This window comes from Schistocerca nitens, chromosome 3, assembly GCF_023898315.1.
Source record: "Schistocerca nitens isolate TAMUIC-IGC-003100 chromosome 3, iqSchNite1.1, whole genome shotgun sequence".
In the NCBI taxonomy this organism is placed as follows: Eukaryota; Metazoa; Arthropoda; class Insecta; order Orthoptera; family Acrididae; genus Schistocerca; species Schistocerca nitens.
In genome coordinates, this window is record NC_064616.1 from 53,586,305 (window position 1) to 53,602,395 (window position 16,091).

General features: G+C 39.2%; 1 protein-coding gene across 1 annotated transcript in view; it reads right to left on the reverse strand.

The window, feature by feature from the left end:
* LOC126248008 (2-hydroxyacyl-CoA lyase 2-like) overlaps window positions 1–16,091 on the reverse strand; it is a 101,378-nt gene that overhangs the window by 46,936 nt on the left and 38,351 nt on the right. The window contains exons 4-5 of the mRNA XM_049948590.1: window positions 11,827–11,991; window positions 3,639–3,750 (exon numbers count right to left, since the gene is read on the reverse strand). Of these exons, the coding sequence (XP_049804547.1) occupies window positions 3,639–3,750; window positions 11,827–11,991 (277 nt within the window). The remainder of the gene's footprint in view (window positions 1–3,638; window positions 3,751–11,826; window positions 11,992–16,091) is intronic.

The window sequence follows — 16,091 nt, forward strand, 5'->3', positions numbered from 1 at the left end:
TGCTGATGAGACACTGGAAGCCAGTGCCACTGCACCACTGTCATAGTTGTCGTCATCATCGTCACGTAACCTGGGCAGATCAGGTGGCTTCCTTGCCATTGCCGACCTTCTGCCAGCAGCAATTCAGCTGGCATGGTCCTTCGTTTTCATACACTGACATCAGTGGCACTGGCTCCATGGAACAGGGAAGGGATGTGTTGGTGCAGCTGTGCAATCCATCACAGCGTTCATATCTGGCACCAGCAGCAGCTGGGTGAAGCAAGTGTGCCACTGTCGCCCACAGCCAGCACCCCAGCCAGCAAATGCGAACACATCAGTGCACTGCCAGTGGGGCCTTGTTCACTTGCATCTTCTCCACCATATGCAAACATTATCAAGTCAGACCAGCTCATTGCTGATGTACATTGAGTATTCAGTGATAGGAATCTGTACTTGAACAATTAATAGATGTGTTAAAGTTGCTCCAACCTAGATATTATTCTATGTGCAATTATCTGCCATGTACTTTTGTGTCTGTAGTGACTGTGAATAAAAAGTGTAGATACAGCAGAAACTACAGAAAATTGAAAGAAAACTCAGTGGCACAAAATTCTGAAACTTCCCCTCCTGATTAAGAGTCTAGTGGCGTAACCACTGTGGCAGCTTACATTGTTTCCAAAGTTGAAGAAAGAGGTGATGAGCAGTACGTGTTACTGATAAGCACGGCTAATCTGCCTTTCAACCCACTATCATTTAAATCCTGTTGACCCTGTAATTTTGTAATACTCTCATTTAACAGAGTCTAAAGTGAGTCTCTTGGAAATTGTTCATAAAGGCCTTCTCTCTATTATGGCTTTCAGTCCTGCATGATACACACTGCTTGTTGTCTCCGATTTTTGATCCTCCCAAGTCCTGTAATATTTATTGTATTATCCAGTTCTTTTGACTTGGTTACTCTAACAGATCTTTTGCAGGCAGTGGGTAGAGCAGCTGCATCAACTGCTTGGGTCTGCATTGAGAGTGTCATAATCATTATAATATCATAGTAACTATGCTCAATGTAAAATAATTCCTTATCACATTTAATAATCCATAAAAATTGATTTATCAAATTAAGTTGGTATCATATAACCAGTTGTCCACTTTTGATCAGGAGTTTACTTGAAACTTCCTGTCACATTAAAACTGTGTGCTGTATCAAGACTCGAACCTAGGACCTTTGCCCTTCAAGGTAAAATGCTCTGCCAACTGAGCAATCCAAGCACAATTCACAATGCACAATCACAGCTCTACATTGCCAGTACCTCATTTCCTGCCTTCAAAACTTCACAGAAGTTGTCCTGCATATGTCACAGGACTATACTCATATTAAAATTACTTTATGATTTATGTTTCCAAGAGTCAAGTGGTAGCAGTTGAGCATCAGCCAATTACAGCTGTTTCTTGGGCTCCTTGTGCTTGCTGTGTTGCCTGATCTGTGGGCACGAAAAGCAGACCCTTGCCAAGTGACACAGTCTACACAGTTGGGAGAGGGATACGCAGAGCTGGTCACAAGGGTGGGCGAGAAGAGGAAGGACCACCAAATATGCAGTGGTTTATGCATTTTCCATAGTGACACAGTAAAAATATTTAGTAATTTCCGAGATCACTGGGAAATAAGGCAAAAGTGTATATGCTGCTGAAGTTAGTCGTTGGAAAACATTTTAGTTTGTGCACAAAAACATTGAAAAGAAAAATGTCAGATTCACAATCTCTACCACATAATCATAAATAAACTATTTGGTTAAAAGCTTCAATACTTTCACAACTTATAGTCTCACATTGTAGCTTGCCTTTAGTGGTCACACTTACGACTTCTGAAATCAAGAAACCTACAGCAGTTCATCCTGAGAGTTTGCAGTGGAAAACCATCACAACAAAATTGTTTTTAAGGATGAAAGGAGAGCCATACCTCACTACAATGTGGAGCAAATATAATTTTTATATATTCACAGTGTGCCACTGTGCAGCTAATCCAAGTTCTCCCTGTGTATTATACCAAATTCATGTTTCATGTTTCTGGTTCTTACACAATTTATCACATCAGTGACATCTGCAATTTAAGTTCGCATTACAGTTACAGTGTGCTGTAGTGGGATTAAATGAAATGGAATTGTCTGTTGGACACATTAACATAAAAGCAAAGCACTGGACTGTTAACAAAAATGTTGAATTGAAATACACATTCAACCTTTTATTTAAGCTTACTGTTTTTTTCCTAAGAAAACTATGTTCGCATGGTAATGCAGTCACAAAATTAATAGCTCTCATTTTAGTTAATACAACACTTTTAACAATGTAGTAAACAGTTCCATTTTATTTCTAAATCCATGAACATAAAAAGCTGGGAATTTATATAAGTTATTCTTCATTAGTTTTAGTTGTTGATTGATGTATTAAAATGCAATGGAGATTTGTCTCACCTAAACTAATACAGAATTTGAATCCGTGACACATTCTGAAGCTCTTGTTGATATCAAAGAGCCATCAAAAAGATATTCACATCTTCAGTAATAGTTATGGACAACATCTCATTTCATTTGACTATTGTTTATAAGGTGCCTACAGTAACTTCCAGAAAACAATACTGTCAACTGGCTACAACAGGAAAACATTCACATGTCAGATGACTGTAGAAAAAGAGAATTTCATGGGTCAGAATAAAGTACATTTACCTCTACATGTTTTGATGAACTATCCATCACATCAATGCCATTTCAATTCCAGTGAACTCTTGTGGGCTCAAGTTACGGATTATGTGGCAAGGAACAACAAAAATTTATGCTGGCAGAAGTAGAAAGATTGACATATGATGTTATGAACCACACTTCATCACCAGATTGGCATAATTTTGCAAGGTACGTGAAGGAAGAAATGACGAAAGCATGGGAGAATGAATTTGTAGTCGATAATAACATGGAACAACTTCCTTCATTTAATTCTGACAGCAGTTCTACTGATTACACAGATGATACTGAAAGTGATTTAGATATAACTGCTGTGCATCCATTAGTGGTCTGTCGGTTATCAATAATTCAGTTGTGTTCACACCATACAATTTTCTCCAATTCTTTAGATAATTTGTTACATTGTTCCCCACTACTACCATCTCTCAATCAGAAAGTAATTTTAATTGGAGTATAGCACTCCTGGAAGAAAAGCTATTGTGGATACATGTCTTAGCCATAGCCTGGGGGAGTGTTTCCAAAATTAACTTTCACTCTGCAGCAGAGTGTCACTGATTTGAATCTTCCTGACAGACTAAGGTAGGAGATGAGGTACTGCTGGAAGTAGAGCTGTGAGGGCACGTTGTGAGTCATGCACTTGCCCTGAAAGGCAAAGGTCCCAGATTCCAGTCCCTATCCGGCACACAGTTTTAATCTGGGCGGGAAGTTTCAAATCCATGCATACTCTGCTGCAGAGTGGCAATTCATTCTGGACACAAATAACTTGTTCAAAACATAGTAAAAAGTTCACTGGTTTTAAAAACCATTCTAAATCAACAATTTAGTACATTGTACAAATGGCAGCTAGACTACTGAAGCAAAAATCAGACTTATTCAGCTATGAAAACATAGTATTTCATGCATCAATTTAGTCTGAGTGATGAAGTCACATACCAGTTGATAGCCTTTGCCAATATATTCCCTGGTTTTGTACCTGCTGCAACTTCTTTCTTAACAAGTTTGTATGGATATAGCACATCCACAGGAAGTTCCACAAAAACAGGACCTGTAAATAATATGCATCAGTCAATTTCTGTCATTCAACAAGAAATGGGAAAAATGCAACAGATGAGAGTAATACACACATCACCACCTGGAAGTTTAAACTTGTACAATAATTTGATAAACGAACAGTAAGTAACAAATCAGGATCATATAAAATGTAACTCAAAAGCTTATCAACTTTCCTCAAAATGAACATACTTTTCAGAGCAACAAGAGACACACCGAACCCATAATACATCAATCTAAATTCCCCATCAAAGAAAATCAGTTGTGCGACACATCAGAAGGGACTGTGTGTCTTTGACTGTTTTGTTTATTTCCACGTGAAACAAGCATGTTCCATATAACTGAATCATTTATTTACACACTGTAAGGTGAACGGAATGTCTACTTGGCTTCTGTTAATACAGGAACAACTGCTATATGGAAGAAAGACATGCAAGCAGAAAAAAAAAAGATATCAGTACTGAACTGCCTTCAGCATTCAGAATGTAAAAAATAACTCCTTGCTCACAAGGAAAGCCACCTGTGCAATACTATTTATCCACAGTCTGTTTTGTACATGTCTCTTTTTATGCTTTTTATCATCACTGAAGCACCAAAGAAACTGGTTTGGCAAGCGTATTCAAATACAGATACGTAAACAGGCAGATTACGGCACTGCAGTTGGCAACATCTATATAAGGCAACAAGCATCTGGCGCAGTTGTTAGATCGGTTACTGCTGCTACAATGACAGGTTATCAAGATTTAAGTGAGTTTAAATGTGGTGTTATAGTCAGCACACAAGTGTTGGGACACAGCATCTCCGAGGTAGCGATGAAGTGGAGATTTTCCCCTACAACCATTTCATGAGTGTACTGTGAATATCAGGAATCTGGTAAAACATCAAACCTCTGACATCGCTGTGACCCGAAAAAGATCCTGCAAGAACGGGACCAATGACAACTGAAGAGAATCGTTCAACATGACAGAAGTGCAACCCTTCCACAAATAGCTGGAATTTCAATGCTGGGCCATCAACAAGTATCAGCATGCAAAGCATTCAAGGAAGCATCATCGATATGGGCTTTCAGAGCTGAAGGCCCACTAGTGTACCCTTGATGACTGCACGACATAAAGCTTTACGCCTCACCTGGACTTGTCAACACTGACATTGGACTGTCGACGTGTACGGGTATGGAGACAACCTCATGAATCCATGGACCCTGCATGTTAGCAGAGGACTGTTCAAGCTGATGGAGTCTCTGTAGTGGTGTGGGGCTGGTGCAGTTGGAGTGATATTGGACCCTTGATATGTCTAGAGATGACTCTGACAGGTGATATGTACGTAAGCATCCTGTCTGATCACCTGCATTCATTCATGTCCATTATGCATTCTGACAGACTTGGGCAATTCTAGCAGGACAATGCAACATCCCACATGTCCAGAATTGCTACAGAGTGGTTCCAGAAACATTCTTCTGAGTTTAAATACTTCTGCTGGTCACCAAACTCTGCAGACATGAACATTATTGAGCATATCTGGGATGCCTTGCAATGTGCTGTTCAGAAGAGATCTCGACCCCTTGTACTCTTATGGATTTATGGACAGCCCTATAGGCGTCATGGTGTCAGTTCCCTACAGCACTACTTCAGACATTAGTTGAGTCCATGCCACATCTTGTTGTGGCACTTCTGTGTGCTGGCAGGGGCCCTACATTTTAGTCAGTTGTGCCAGTTTCTTTGGCTCTTAGTGTAATTCTACATTTTGTCTCGAGTATCACATAGGTATGATATCTTGCTATTACATTTGTCACATGCTATTCTTGTGAATAGTTCTCCATTTAATTCCTAGATATAGTTTCCACATAAAATTTGAATCCAAAATAGCATGGACTCGCATTCGGGAGGATGACGGTTCAATCCCGTCTCCGGCCATCCTGATTTAGGTTTTCCGTGATTTCCCTAAATCGCTTCAGGCAAATGCCTGGATGGTTCCTTTGAAAGGGCACGGCCGATTTCCTTCCCCATCCTTCCCTCACCCGAGCTTGCGCTCCGTCTCTAATGACCTCGTTGTCGACGGGACGTTAAACACTAATATCCTCCTCCTCCTCCTCCTCCAAAATAGCATCAAAAACAGCATTTGGACGTAAACGTATGTATGCTGCTACAATGTAACCCCCTTGTGTATAGGTAAACTAATAAGCCAAAACATTATAACTACTGCCCACAGCAACTTTGGACACTGCCTGGTGGTGTTGGGGGCATGTGACACTGTAACAAAACTGTGTAATTGGGGCAGACACGGATGGAGGATCAGCCTAGTGAAGATATGGGCTGCAAATGGGGAAATCCATTGAGATAAGTAACTTTGACAAAGGGCAGACGATTATTACGCAGAGTCTGCGAACGAGTATCTTGAAAATGGTGAAGCTGGTCGAATGTTCGCATACTACTGTTGTGAGAATCTATGGAATGAGATAGAAGGACACTAGAACTACCACTAGGCGCTAAACGGTTGGACATCTAGTACTCTTCACAGGACGTGGGGTCCAGAGACTTGTCTGCTCTGTACAGTAGGACAGATGGTGACCTGTGGCATCTCTGCTGAAAGATCACAATGCTGGTGCATGCACAAGTGTTTCGGAGCACACCGTTCATTGTACATTGTTGAACATGGAGCTCTGCAACAGACTTCCCCTTTGTGTTCACATGCTGACCCAATAACATTGTCAATTATGATGCAGTGGGAATGGGACCATTGGGATTTGACTGTTCATCAATGGAAACATGTGGGCTCTTTGGGTGAATCACATTTTTGCTACACTAGGTCACTGATCGTCTCCACAAACATCGCCATCGAGGTGAACGGTGGCTCAAAATGTGCAGTGCACCATGGACACAAACTGGTGGGAGTCGTACTATTGTGCTATGGGAGACATTCTCCTGCCCTTGCATGGGATCTGTGGTAGTAATCAAAGAGACACTGACAGCTGTGAACCACCTTCACCCTTCATGCTTGACGTCTTCCCTGACAGTGACGTCACTTTCAGCAGTATAATTGTCCAGGTCTTGGAGCCAGAAGCATGCTACAGTGGTTTGAGGAGCACCGTTGTAAACTCATGTTGATGTTTCAGTGAGCAAATTTCTACATCTCATCTACATTTATACTCCGCAAGCCACCCAATGGTGTGTGGCAGAGGGCACATTACGTGCCACTGTCACTACCTCCTTTTCCTGTTCCAGTCGCATACGGTTTGCGGGAAGAACGACTGCCAGAAAGCATCCGTGCACACTTGAATCTCTCTAATTTTACATTCATGATCTCCTTGGGAGGTATAAGTAGGGGGCAGCAATATATTCGATACCTCATCCAGAAACGCACCCTCTCGAAACCTGGACAGCAAGCTACACTGGGATGCAGAGCACTTCTCTTTGAGAGTCTGCCACTTGAGTTTGCTAAACATCTCCGTAACACTATCACGCTTGATATAAATGCTATGGAACCCATCTTGGTCACTATCAGGCACCGTCATTGCGTACACAAATAAGTGGCTCATTACTTATGCAAATTACATGACCTGTGTGTAGACATCTAATGCCACAGAGCTGATATGCAGAATCAGTGATGTATTTCATTCCAAAGATGGACAAACAAGCAGTTCAAGTTCCTAGGCGTTTGGATAGATAGTAAGCTGTTGTGGAAAGCCCATGTCCAAGATCTTGTTCAGAAACTAAATGCTGCTTTATTTACCATTAGAACAGTATCTGAAATAAGTGACACTTCAACACGAAAAGTAGTCTACTTCGCATATTTTCATACGCTTATGTCGTATGGTATTATTTTTTGGGGTAATTCTTCTGATTCAAAAGGGTATTTTTGGCTCAAAAACGGGCTGTTCGAGCTATATGTGGTGTAAGGCGAGAACCTCTTGTCGACCCCTGTTCGATAGTCTGAGAATTCTGACATTGCCCTCACAGTATATATTTTCTTTAATGTCATTTGTTGTTAGCAATATTAGCCTATTCCCGAGAGTTAGCAGCTTTCACTCAGTTAATACTAGGCAGAAATCAAATCTGAATGTGGAATGCACTTCCTTGACTCTTGTGCAGAAAGGAGTGCAGTATTCTGCTGCATCCATTTTCAATAAGCTACCACAAGAACTCAAAAATCTTAGCAGTAGCCCAAACTCTTTTAAGTCTAAACTGAAGAGTTTCCTCATGGCTCACTACTACTATTCTGTCGAGGAGCTCCTGGAAGAGCTAAAAAGTTAAGCAAACTCCAGTGTTACATTGTTGATTTTCTTTATTTAAACTTACGACTTGTCACCTGAATATGTTTTTTTATATTTCATTTTATCTGTTTCTAATATCGTGTTATAATTTCATGTATTGACTCGTTCCATGACCATGGAGACTTCTCCTTAATTTGGTCCCACGGAACAATAAATAAATAAATAAATAAAAAATAGTCATAATGTCTTGGCTCATCAGTGTATAAGCATTTGTGTCACACAAAAATTTGCATTAAAATATTTAAAATGTCACATCAGATATTTGCAGTTCACTGTGGAATCCTACAAACTTTGTAGCATACAATTATAGTAAAATCTACTAAGTACTCCCAGTGCTTCATCTGAATTATTATTTTTACTGTCAGATGTCTCCTTATTCTTTGTGGCTAAAGCATTTCTTCTACATATACATACATACATACATACTATATACTCTGCTACCTACCAAGTGGTGTGTGGCGGAGGGCACTATTCGCACCAAAGTCATATTCCCCCTCTCTGTTCCACTCGCGGCTCGCGCGAGGGAAAAACGACTTTCTGAACACCTCAGTACGAGCTCTAATTTCCCTTATCTATGAATGGTGATCGTTGCGAGATTTGAAAGTTGGTGGTAATAATATATGCTCTACATCCTCAGGGAAGATCGGATTTTGAAATTTAGTGAGCAGCCCCTTCCGTATAGCACGTCATCTAACTGCAAGTGTGTCCCACTTCAAACTTTCTATGAGATTTGTAACACTCTCACGATGGCTAAATGTATCAGTCACAAATCTTGCCACTCTTCTTTGGACCTTCTCAGTCTCTTGAATCAGATCCAACTGGTAAGGGTCCCATACAGACGAACAATACTCTAAGACTGGACAAACTAATGTATTATAAGCAATTTCCTTTGTTGAAGGACTACATTGCTTCAGGATTCTACCAATAAACTGCAATCTACAGTTTGCCTTACCCATTACTTGTGTAATCTGATCCTTCTATTTGAGATCATTTCAAATAGTCACACCCAGATACTTGATGGATGTTACCGCTTCCAAAGACTGAGCATTTATTTTGTACTCTTACATTAATGGGGATTTTCACTTCGTTATACACAGTAGGTTACACTTACTAATATTGAGAGATAACTGCCAGTCATTACACCACCCACTTATTTTCTGCAAATCCTAATTGATTTGTTCACAACTTTCATGTGATACTACTTTCTTGTGGACTACAGCATCATTGGCAAACAGTCTAATGCCGCTGTCAATACCATCAACCAGATCATTTATGTAAATCGTAAAAAGCAGCAGACCTGTTACACTGCCCTGGGACACACCTGATGTTATGCTTGTTTCTGTTGAAGTCTTCCCATTCAGGACGACATACTGCTCACTGCCTGTTAGAAAACTCTCTATCCAACCGCATATGTCATTGGATAGACCGTACAGGTGCATTTTTTGAAGCAAGCGACAGTGCAGAACTAAGCTGAATGCCTTTCAAAAGTTTAGGAATATGGCATCAACCTGGGAGTCGGTATCTAGAGCCTGTTGTATATCATGTACAAAGAGGGCCAGCTGTGTCTTGCACGACTGCTGTTTCCCAAAACCAAGATGGTTTCTGCAGATGAGCTTCTCAGAGTCTAGAAAGGTCATTATGTCTGAATGCAAAATATGTTCCATGATTCTAGAACAAATCGATGTCAGTGAAATTGGCTGGTAATTATGTGCATCTCATTGTCTACCCTTATTATAGATTGCTATGAGCTAGGTCTTCTTCCAGTCCCATGGAACGTTCTGCTGTTACAATGATCTCTGACAGATGATGGGTAAGAATGGTGCTATATTTGTAGCATAGTCAAATGGTTCAAATGGCTCTGAGCACTATGGGACTTAACAGCTGAGGTCATCAGTCCCCTAGAACTTCGAACTACTTAACCCTAACTAACCTAAGGACATCACACACATCCATGCCCGAGCCAGGATTCGAACCTGCAACCATAGCGGTCGCGCGGTTCCAGACTGAAGTGCCTGGAACCGCTTGGCCACCATGGCCGGCATAGCATAGTCAACATAAAATATTACGGGGATACTGTCTGGGCCAGATGCCTTCCTGGTGTCTAAGGATCTTAACTGTTTTACAATCCCAGATATGCTAAACACTATGTCAGCCACCCTCGTGTTTGTTCAATAATTGAAAGGAGGAATGGTGCTGCAGTCCTCTACCATAAATGAGTTTTTGAAAGCTATGGTTAGAATTTCGGCCTTCTGTTCATCATCATCTGTTACATTACCCATACTGTCAGCAAGAGAAGGTATTGAATTATTTGTAGCGTTCATAGATTTTACATATGACCAACATTTTTTGGGGCTATTTTTAGAATCTGCAGATAAAATATTGCTTTCAATTTCATTAAAAGAATCTCCCATTGTCCTTTTGACAGATGCTTTCATTTTGCATAATTTCTGTTTGTCAGCGGGGCAGTGACTACATTTAAAATGACTGTGCAAAATTCTCTGCTTTCTCAGCAGCTTCCTAATATGTTTGTTGAACCAAGGTGGATCCTTTCCCTCCCCTATATTTTTGCTAAGCACATATTTCTCTAGCATGTGGTGGACAATACCTTTAAATTCCAACCAAAGATGCTCAGTATCTTTGTGTCCTGTAGTGAACGCTTGGAGCTGACTATGAAGATACTCATTAATGACACTTTTACTTGCTTTCCCAAACAAGAAAAGTCTACACTGTTTTTATTTTTTTTATTTTTAATTTTTAATTTTTTTTTTTTTTTTTTTTTTTTTTTTTTTTTTTTTTGCATCTTCCACTGACATAGATTTTTTTTTTTTTTTTTTTTTTTTGCATCTTCCACTGACATAGAAGCCACGATGACCTTATGGTCGCTAATACCTCCTTCCAGATTAACTTCCTCAAAATGATCAGGTCTGTTTGTCGCCAAGATATCTAATATGTTCCCATCTCGAGTTGGTTTTCTATGTATGTATGCTATAGTCTTATGAGGCCTACATTTTATTCTTGGCTCCAGCCGGTCACCTGGTTCATTCATCTCACCTTTCACTCCATACTGCACTCACTCACACAGGCCATCCTTAGTGCATGTTCCTCCATTTCTGTGAAGTAGTTCTGGCATAAATATTCCCCGAAATAATAAGTAATGGGAAACTTTCAATAGTTTCATAACTGTGGATTTTATCCATTTTCATTCTTTCAACAAAAACAAATGTCTCCAAGACCAGTTTTATGTACTTATAGTAATGTTTTACCAATTTACAGGCAACAAAGTGAATAAACAGAAGCAACAAATTACGTTAGAGAAAAAAGTATTTTCTACGTGGAAAACCAAGTTGGAAGGTTTTAAATTCCAAGACTATAACACAAATTTCCTTCTTAATGAGCTGAAACTAAAAACAGAAAATATAGTGTTAGGAGGAGATAACAGAAAAAGTCTGCATTTCATTTTTCCCTTTATCTGTTGCCTCTCTTCTAACTCAGAGTTCAAGTCACATATCCACCTTTCATCATACCAGATTTTCTTTGCTGGTTCTTTCCATTAAGCTTTTGAGGGCAATCATTTTTATTTTGTAAACTTAAGACAGTAGCAGCCATTGTATGTTGCTGTAAGTTCAGTGGTAAACTATATCCTGAACATATGATTTCTTTTCGCTTGCAGTATGGCTTTTACAGCATAAAGTATTATATGCATAATTTAGAACTGAGAACAAAATGTCAGAAAAATAACTTCACAGCCATAACAGATGGTAGCTAATGTGACTCAGTTTCATTTCATACTTCATGCAGTACCTGGGGTTCCTGACTGTGCCTCTTTTAATGCCTGCCTTAGAGTTGGAGCAATGTCACGAACTGCTGAAACTGCAGCACAGAATTTGCAAAGTGGGGTAAACAATGACATCTGATCAATATCCTGCAGAGCCCCTCGTCCTTTTAAGAGTCCTGCAGAAGCTCCTCCTGAAATAAATGAGAATTCAGGTCAAGTCATGATATAGTTTCATGTTGAAAACAGCATGTGTATGGCTAACAAATTATACAGTAAGCTGCTCTTTAACTACAAGTCATTTACGCAGTTGTCTCACACACACACACACACACACACACACACACACACACACACACACACACACATTTCATTCGTTTTCCAAAAATTGACTGACGATGGTGTATATTTTACATAAAATAACAGCTAAAGTCTCTTGGATATAGGAAAATTGTACACTACAAAGGATGCTGAAACTAGTCAACATGATAGAGGGGAAGGAATATCTAACAAGCAACTACTTAATGTCTTCATGATGTATTCTCAGTTTTTATCAATACAATACACAGTTTACTGAGTATTTCCATGTAATGGTATCATGTAGCGATCTGTTGTATGTTAAGTTAATTGAGCCACTATGTACTGTGACATAATGAACTGAAGAGTAAAATGGTGAAATAAATTAATTGCTGTGCTACTGCTATGTTTGTCCTACATAGGAGAATGAGCTGCCAAGTTGTGTGTTTTTTATGTGTAATGACACTATAGTTCTAAAATAAATATTCCAACAGCAATTCAAGTGCCAATAGCAATTCATCTAGAGAGATTGCAGGAAAGTGTCAGATGGCCATATTATTATGAGGTGGATCAGTTTTCCAATATAGCTGGTATTGGCTTTCAACTACAAATAAAATTTTGGTGTTTTATTTGGTGTATTTCAGAATTACCACCAGATTACTCTATATGGCTGGAAGTACATGACTGTTGCGATTCTCTTACAAGCCAACCTGCTCATATCTTGTCATGATGGTTAATGGTGAGTTAACCATAGAGAACACACTAAGTACGATGCCAAAATTGGGATGTTATTATTAGAGGTCTCATTTCAGAGACTTCTCCAAGACATAACACAGAATTTTGCTGTACAATTTCTCTACACAAGAAAACGGTCTGGGAAGGTAAGTAGTGAAGAATCTCCACGAGAGAGCACAAAAACTGACACCAATCTACACACACGCACGCACGCACGCACGCACGCACGCACACACACACACACACACACACACACACACACAGACAGCCAAAACAGACGAATGAACAAATTTAACAATGGAGGATGATATTATTATTATTATTATTATTATTATTGTTGTTGTTGTTGTTGGACATACATGGTAAACAAGCCCAGAAGGGGGCCTCGTCGTGTAGTCCTATGTGCCTACTATCAGGCACCTCAATTGACAGCTAATTCAAAACAAAGATGTACCATTTTAATTTCTGAATGCTGTGGCTAATAAAGGCATTTGTCTCCTTTTATTAAAGCAGCTGGCCAGCAAGTCAAATCTGTGTGCTTCTATTGCAATTTTGAATGACTGAGCTACATTTATGGTGAGCTTGACCCTTTGTGATACATTCACCATTTTCTGTTGTTATCTATTGTTCTGCCTCACTTTGCTGCCCCTGTGGCCGAAAGTTCATTTAAGGATTTTCTGTTTCCATTCCTGGTCATTCCACATTAACTGCTAACCCTTTTGTTATTTATTATCAAGAATGTCTTTTATTTTTAAAAATCTTGTTGTCACATGGTATCTTACCTGATTTATTACTTTGGTGCCACAAGGCATTTTACTTAATTATCTAGGTTGTAAGGTCCCATTAGTGGTATGTATTTGCTACTACATTTTCGCTTATTATTGCTCTAAGGTGCTTGTTCTAAGCCTACTTGTAAATGGCTGCTGATTGCAGTCCCTTTTGGTTAAAAACACTAAAATAAATCTTTAGTAGTACTATCGTGAGATGGTTTTCAGTCTCTAACCTGCACCTGGCTGTTGTTGGTAAATTCTGACTTCCTTTCTTATCCTACGTGGGCCTTGCCTATATTCCAGTCTGAGATCCTGTGTATGTTAAGTAAAATTTTGAGGCATCCCAATTCCTAAAAACTTATAATTGGCCATTAGTTGTAATTTTTTTAATCATTATTTTTTCATTTGCCAGAAGGCCTCGGTCATTTTTAAAAATTTGGAATACTGTGTTTATTGAAATATTGCCATGAGCGGTTCATGTTGTTATTAAGCTTGTATTTGTCTGTGCTGCTAAAAGAACAGTAACCACCTGTCTTTCTAAATTACTTTCTCAGTGGAGAATATTTATTTATTCTGCCTTGCACGGCGCTTTCTCAAGAACCATTGGAGCTTCCACATTAAGTTTTACTATTTGTTTATTCTGTCACTCTTACTGTTAATAAATTTTTGTTAAAATTTTATATTCTTTTATTGGCCTAGCATCTTACCACTCACGCTACCAGCTCCCTGTCACTTCAAAGCCAATCTAGTCATACCAAACACATAAATAGCCACAGTCACCACTACCTTGCACATATTCTTTTGTACTGAAAAGACCACGGCACATAATAAATTCAATCTGACATACCAAAAGCCTGAGCCCCAACCAGATATGTTTAAAACCTGCTCACAACAAACTTCAGACTTTGTTAAGATGAGGGCATTTGAGACAGAGTTTCACATCTGAATATCAAAGAGGTCATGTAGTGGTAAATATAGCTACCATTTTAAGATACAATAATGGGAAATATATGCTAAGTGCTGAAGAAATGTAATATCATATTCACCTTTTAGCTGCCTCTGAAAGATAACATTGGCCCTCATACATCTGGCATCTACAAAATTCCTTGTCAATGTTGTCAAAAGATGGCAGACTACCAAACAAGAACACAATTAACATGAAATGCATTCCTGCCTCTGCTACTTCAGAAAACTGGTTTTTCCATAACAAAATAGCCACAAAATTACATTTGAGGAAACATTTTAGAGCAACTAACACCTTGGAAAGTGTTGTATCAAAATTAAAATATGTAATAACACTGAAACAGGATACTGGCATACAGTTAAGTACCACATGGGTGGCTGCTATAACAAACTTCAAATTGAAATGGCAGATACAGATCAGAAACATGACCCTGTATGGAGATAGCAAAGTGACATCTGAGCAGCATCTGGGCTTGTATATGAACTATAAGGTTTGAAACTCAAGAATGTTTTAAGTCCTTTGACATTAATTGTCATAGACATAAATTGTCACTGTCTTTGACATAAATTCCACTTGGTAAGAGCACTGATTTTCTAATTTTTAATTCAATCACAGAGCACAAGTGTCCCAAAGTTAATCAAGATTTCAGTTGATTTGGAGAACAAAGAAAGAAGAAACAACTTCACATTTATCATATTTAAACCACAATATTTATCAAGATTCTGCACATTTCAATTATATTGCTCGCTGTTGAATCAAAGTAACTTCAAAAATTCAGTACTTTATTTCTCCACCCAATGATTCCAGAATATGAGAGCTTATACAGCTGAGAATCTTCAATTTTTGGCCTATCCTTCCATTAGGCTACATTGTTCCAAAAAAGGCACAGTGTAATGGTAGTAGTAGTCTGGCAACAAAATACTTACATGTTACAAGCAAATAAAAACAGTGTGAGGACCTAGGTAGCATGACGGCAGAAGCATCAGAGATATCAAGGCAAAACTAGCTGATGCAAAGAACTATAAGAACACTTTTGCTTCTTGTATAGACACTAGGGTAACATCACACTATGGGTATGAACTATCTGCAAGTGATGAAGTGGCCTCATAGTCTTTTACAGCATCACGCCTGTATAAAATCTTCTCAGTTTTCAAGCCACATTATTTCGAATAAAACACTCCAGCTTTCAATAGCTACCTCCACCATCATCATCATCATGAGTAAAACTGACTGCCAGGCCTGGCTTTTTCAATTATATACAATGACTGCAGCATCTGGCACCAACCAGAGGGGCCCCAAAGCGATGCAAACATGGAAGATGAGTTGGGACCACCACAGGACTGAGCAGTGTCAGGTGATGTGAGGAGCCACCACCATATCTGAAACTTCTGCTCTCCCCTACAAGCATCTGCCTTTGGTGTCTTTCAACATCCAAAGCCTGCCCATATGTGCTACTAATTGTGTACCCCTGGTCTCTGCTAAAATTGTTGCTGTTTATTCTAATTTTGGCCATCTCCTTTATAACAAA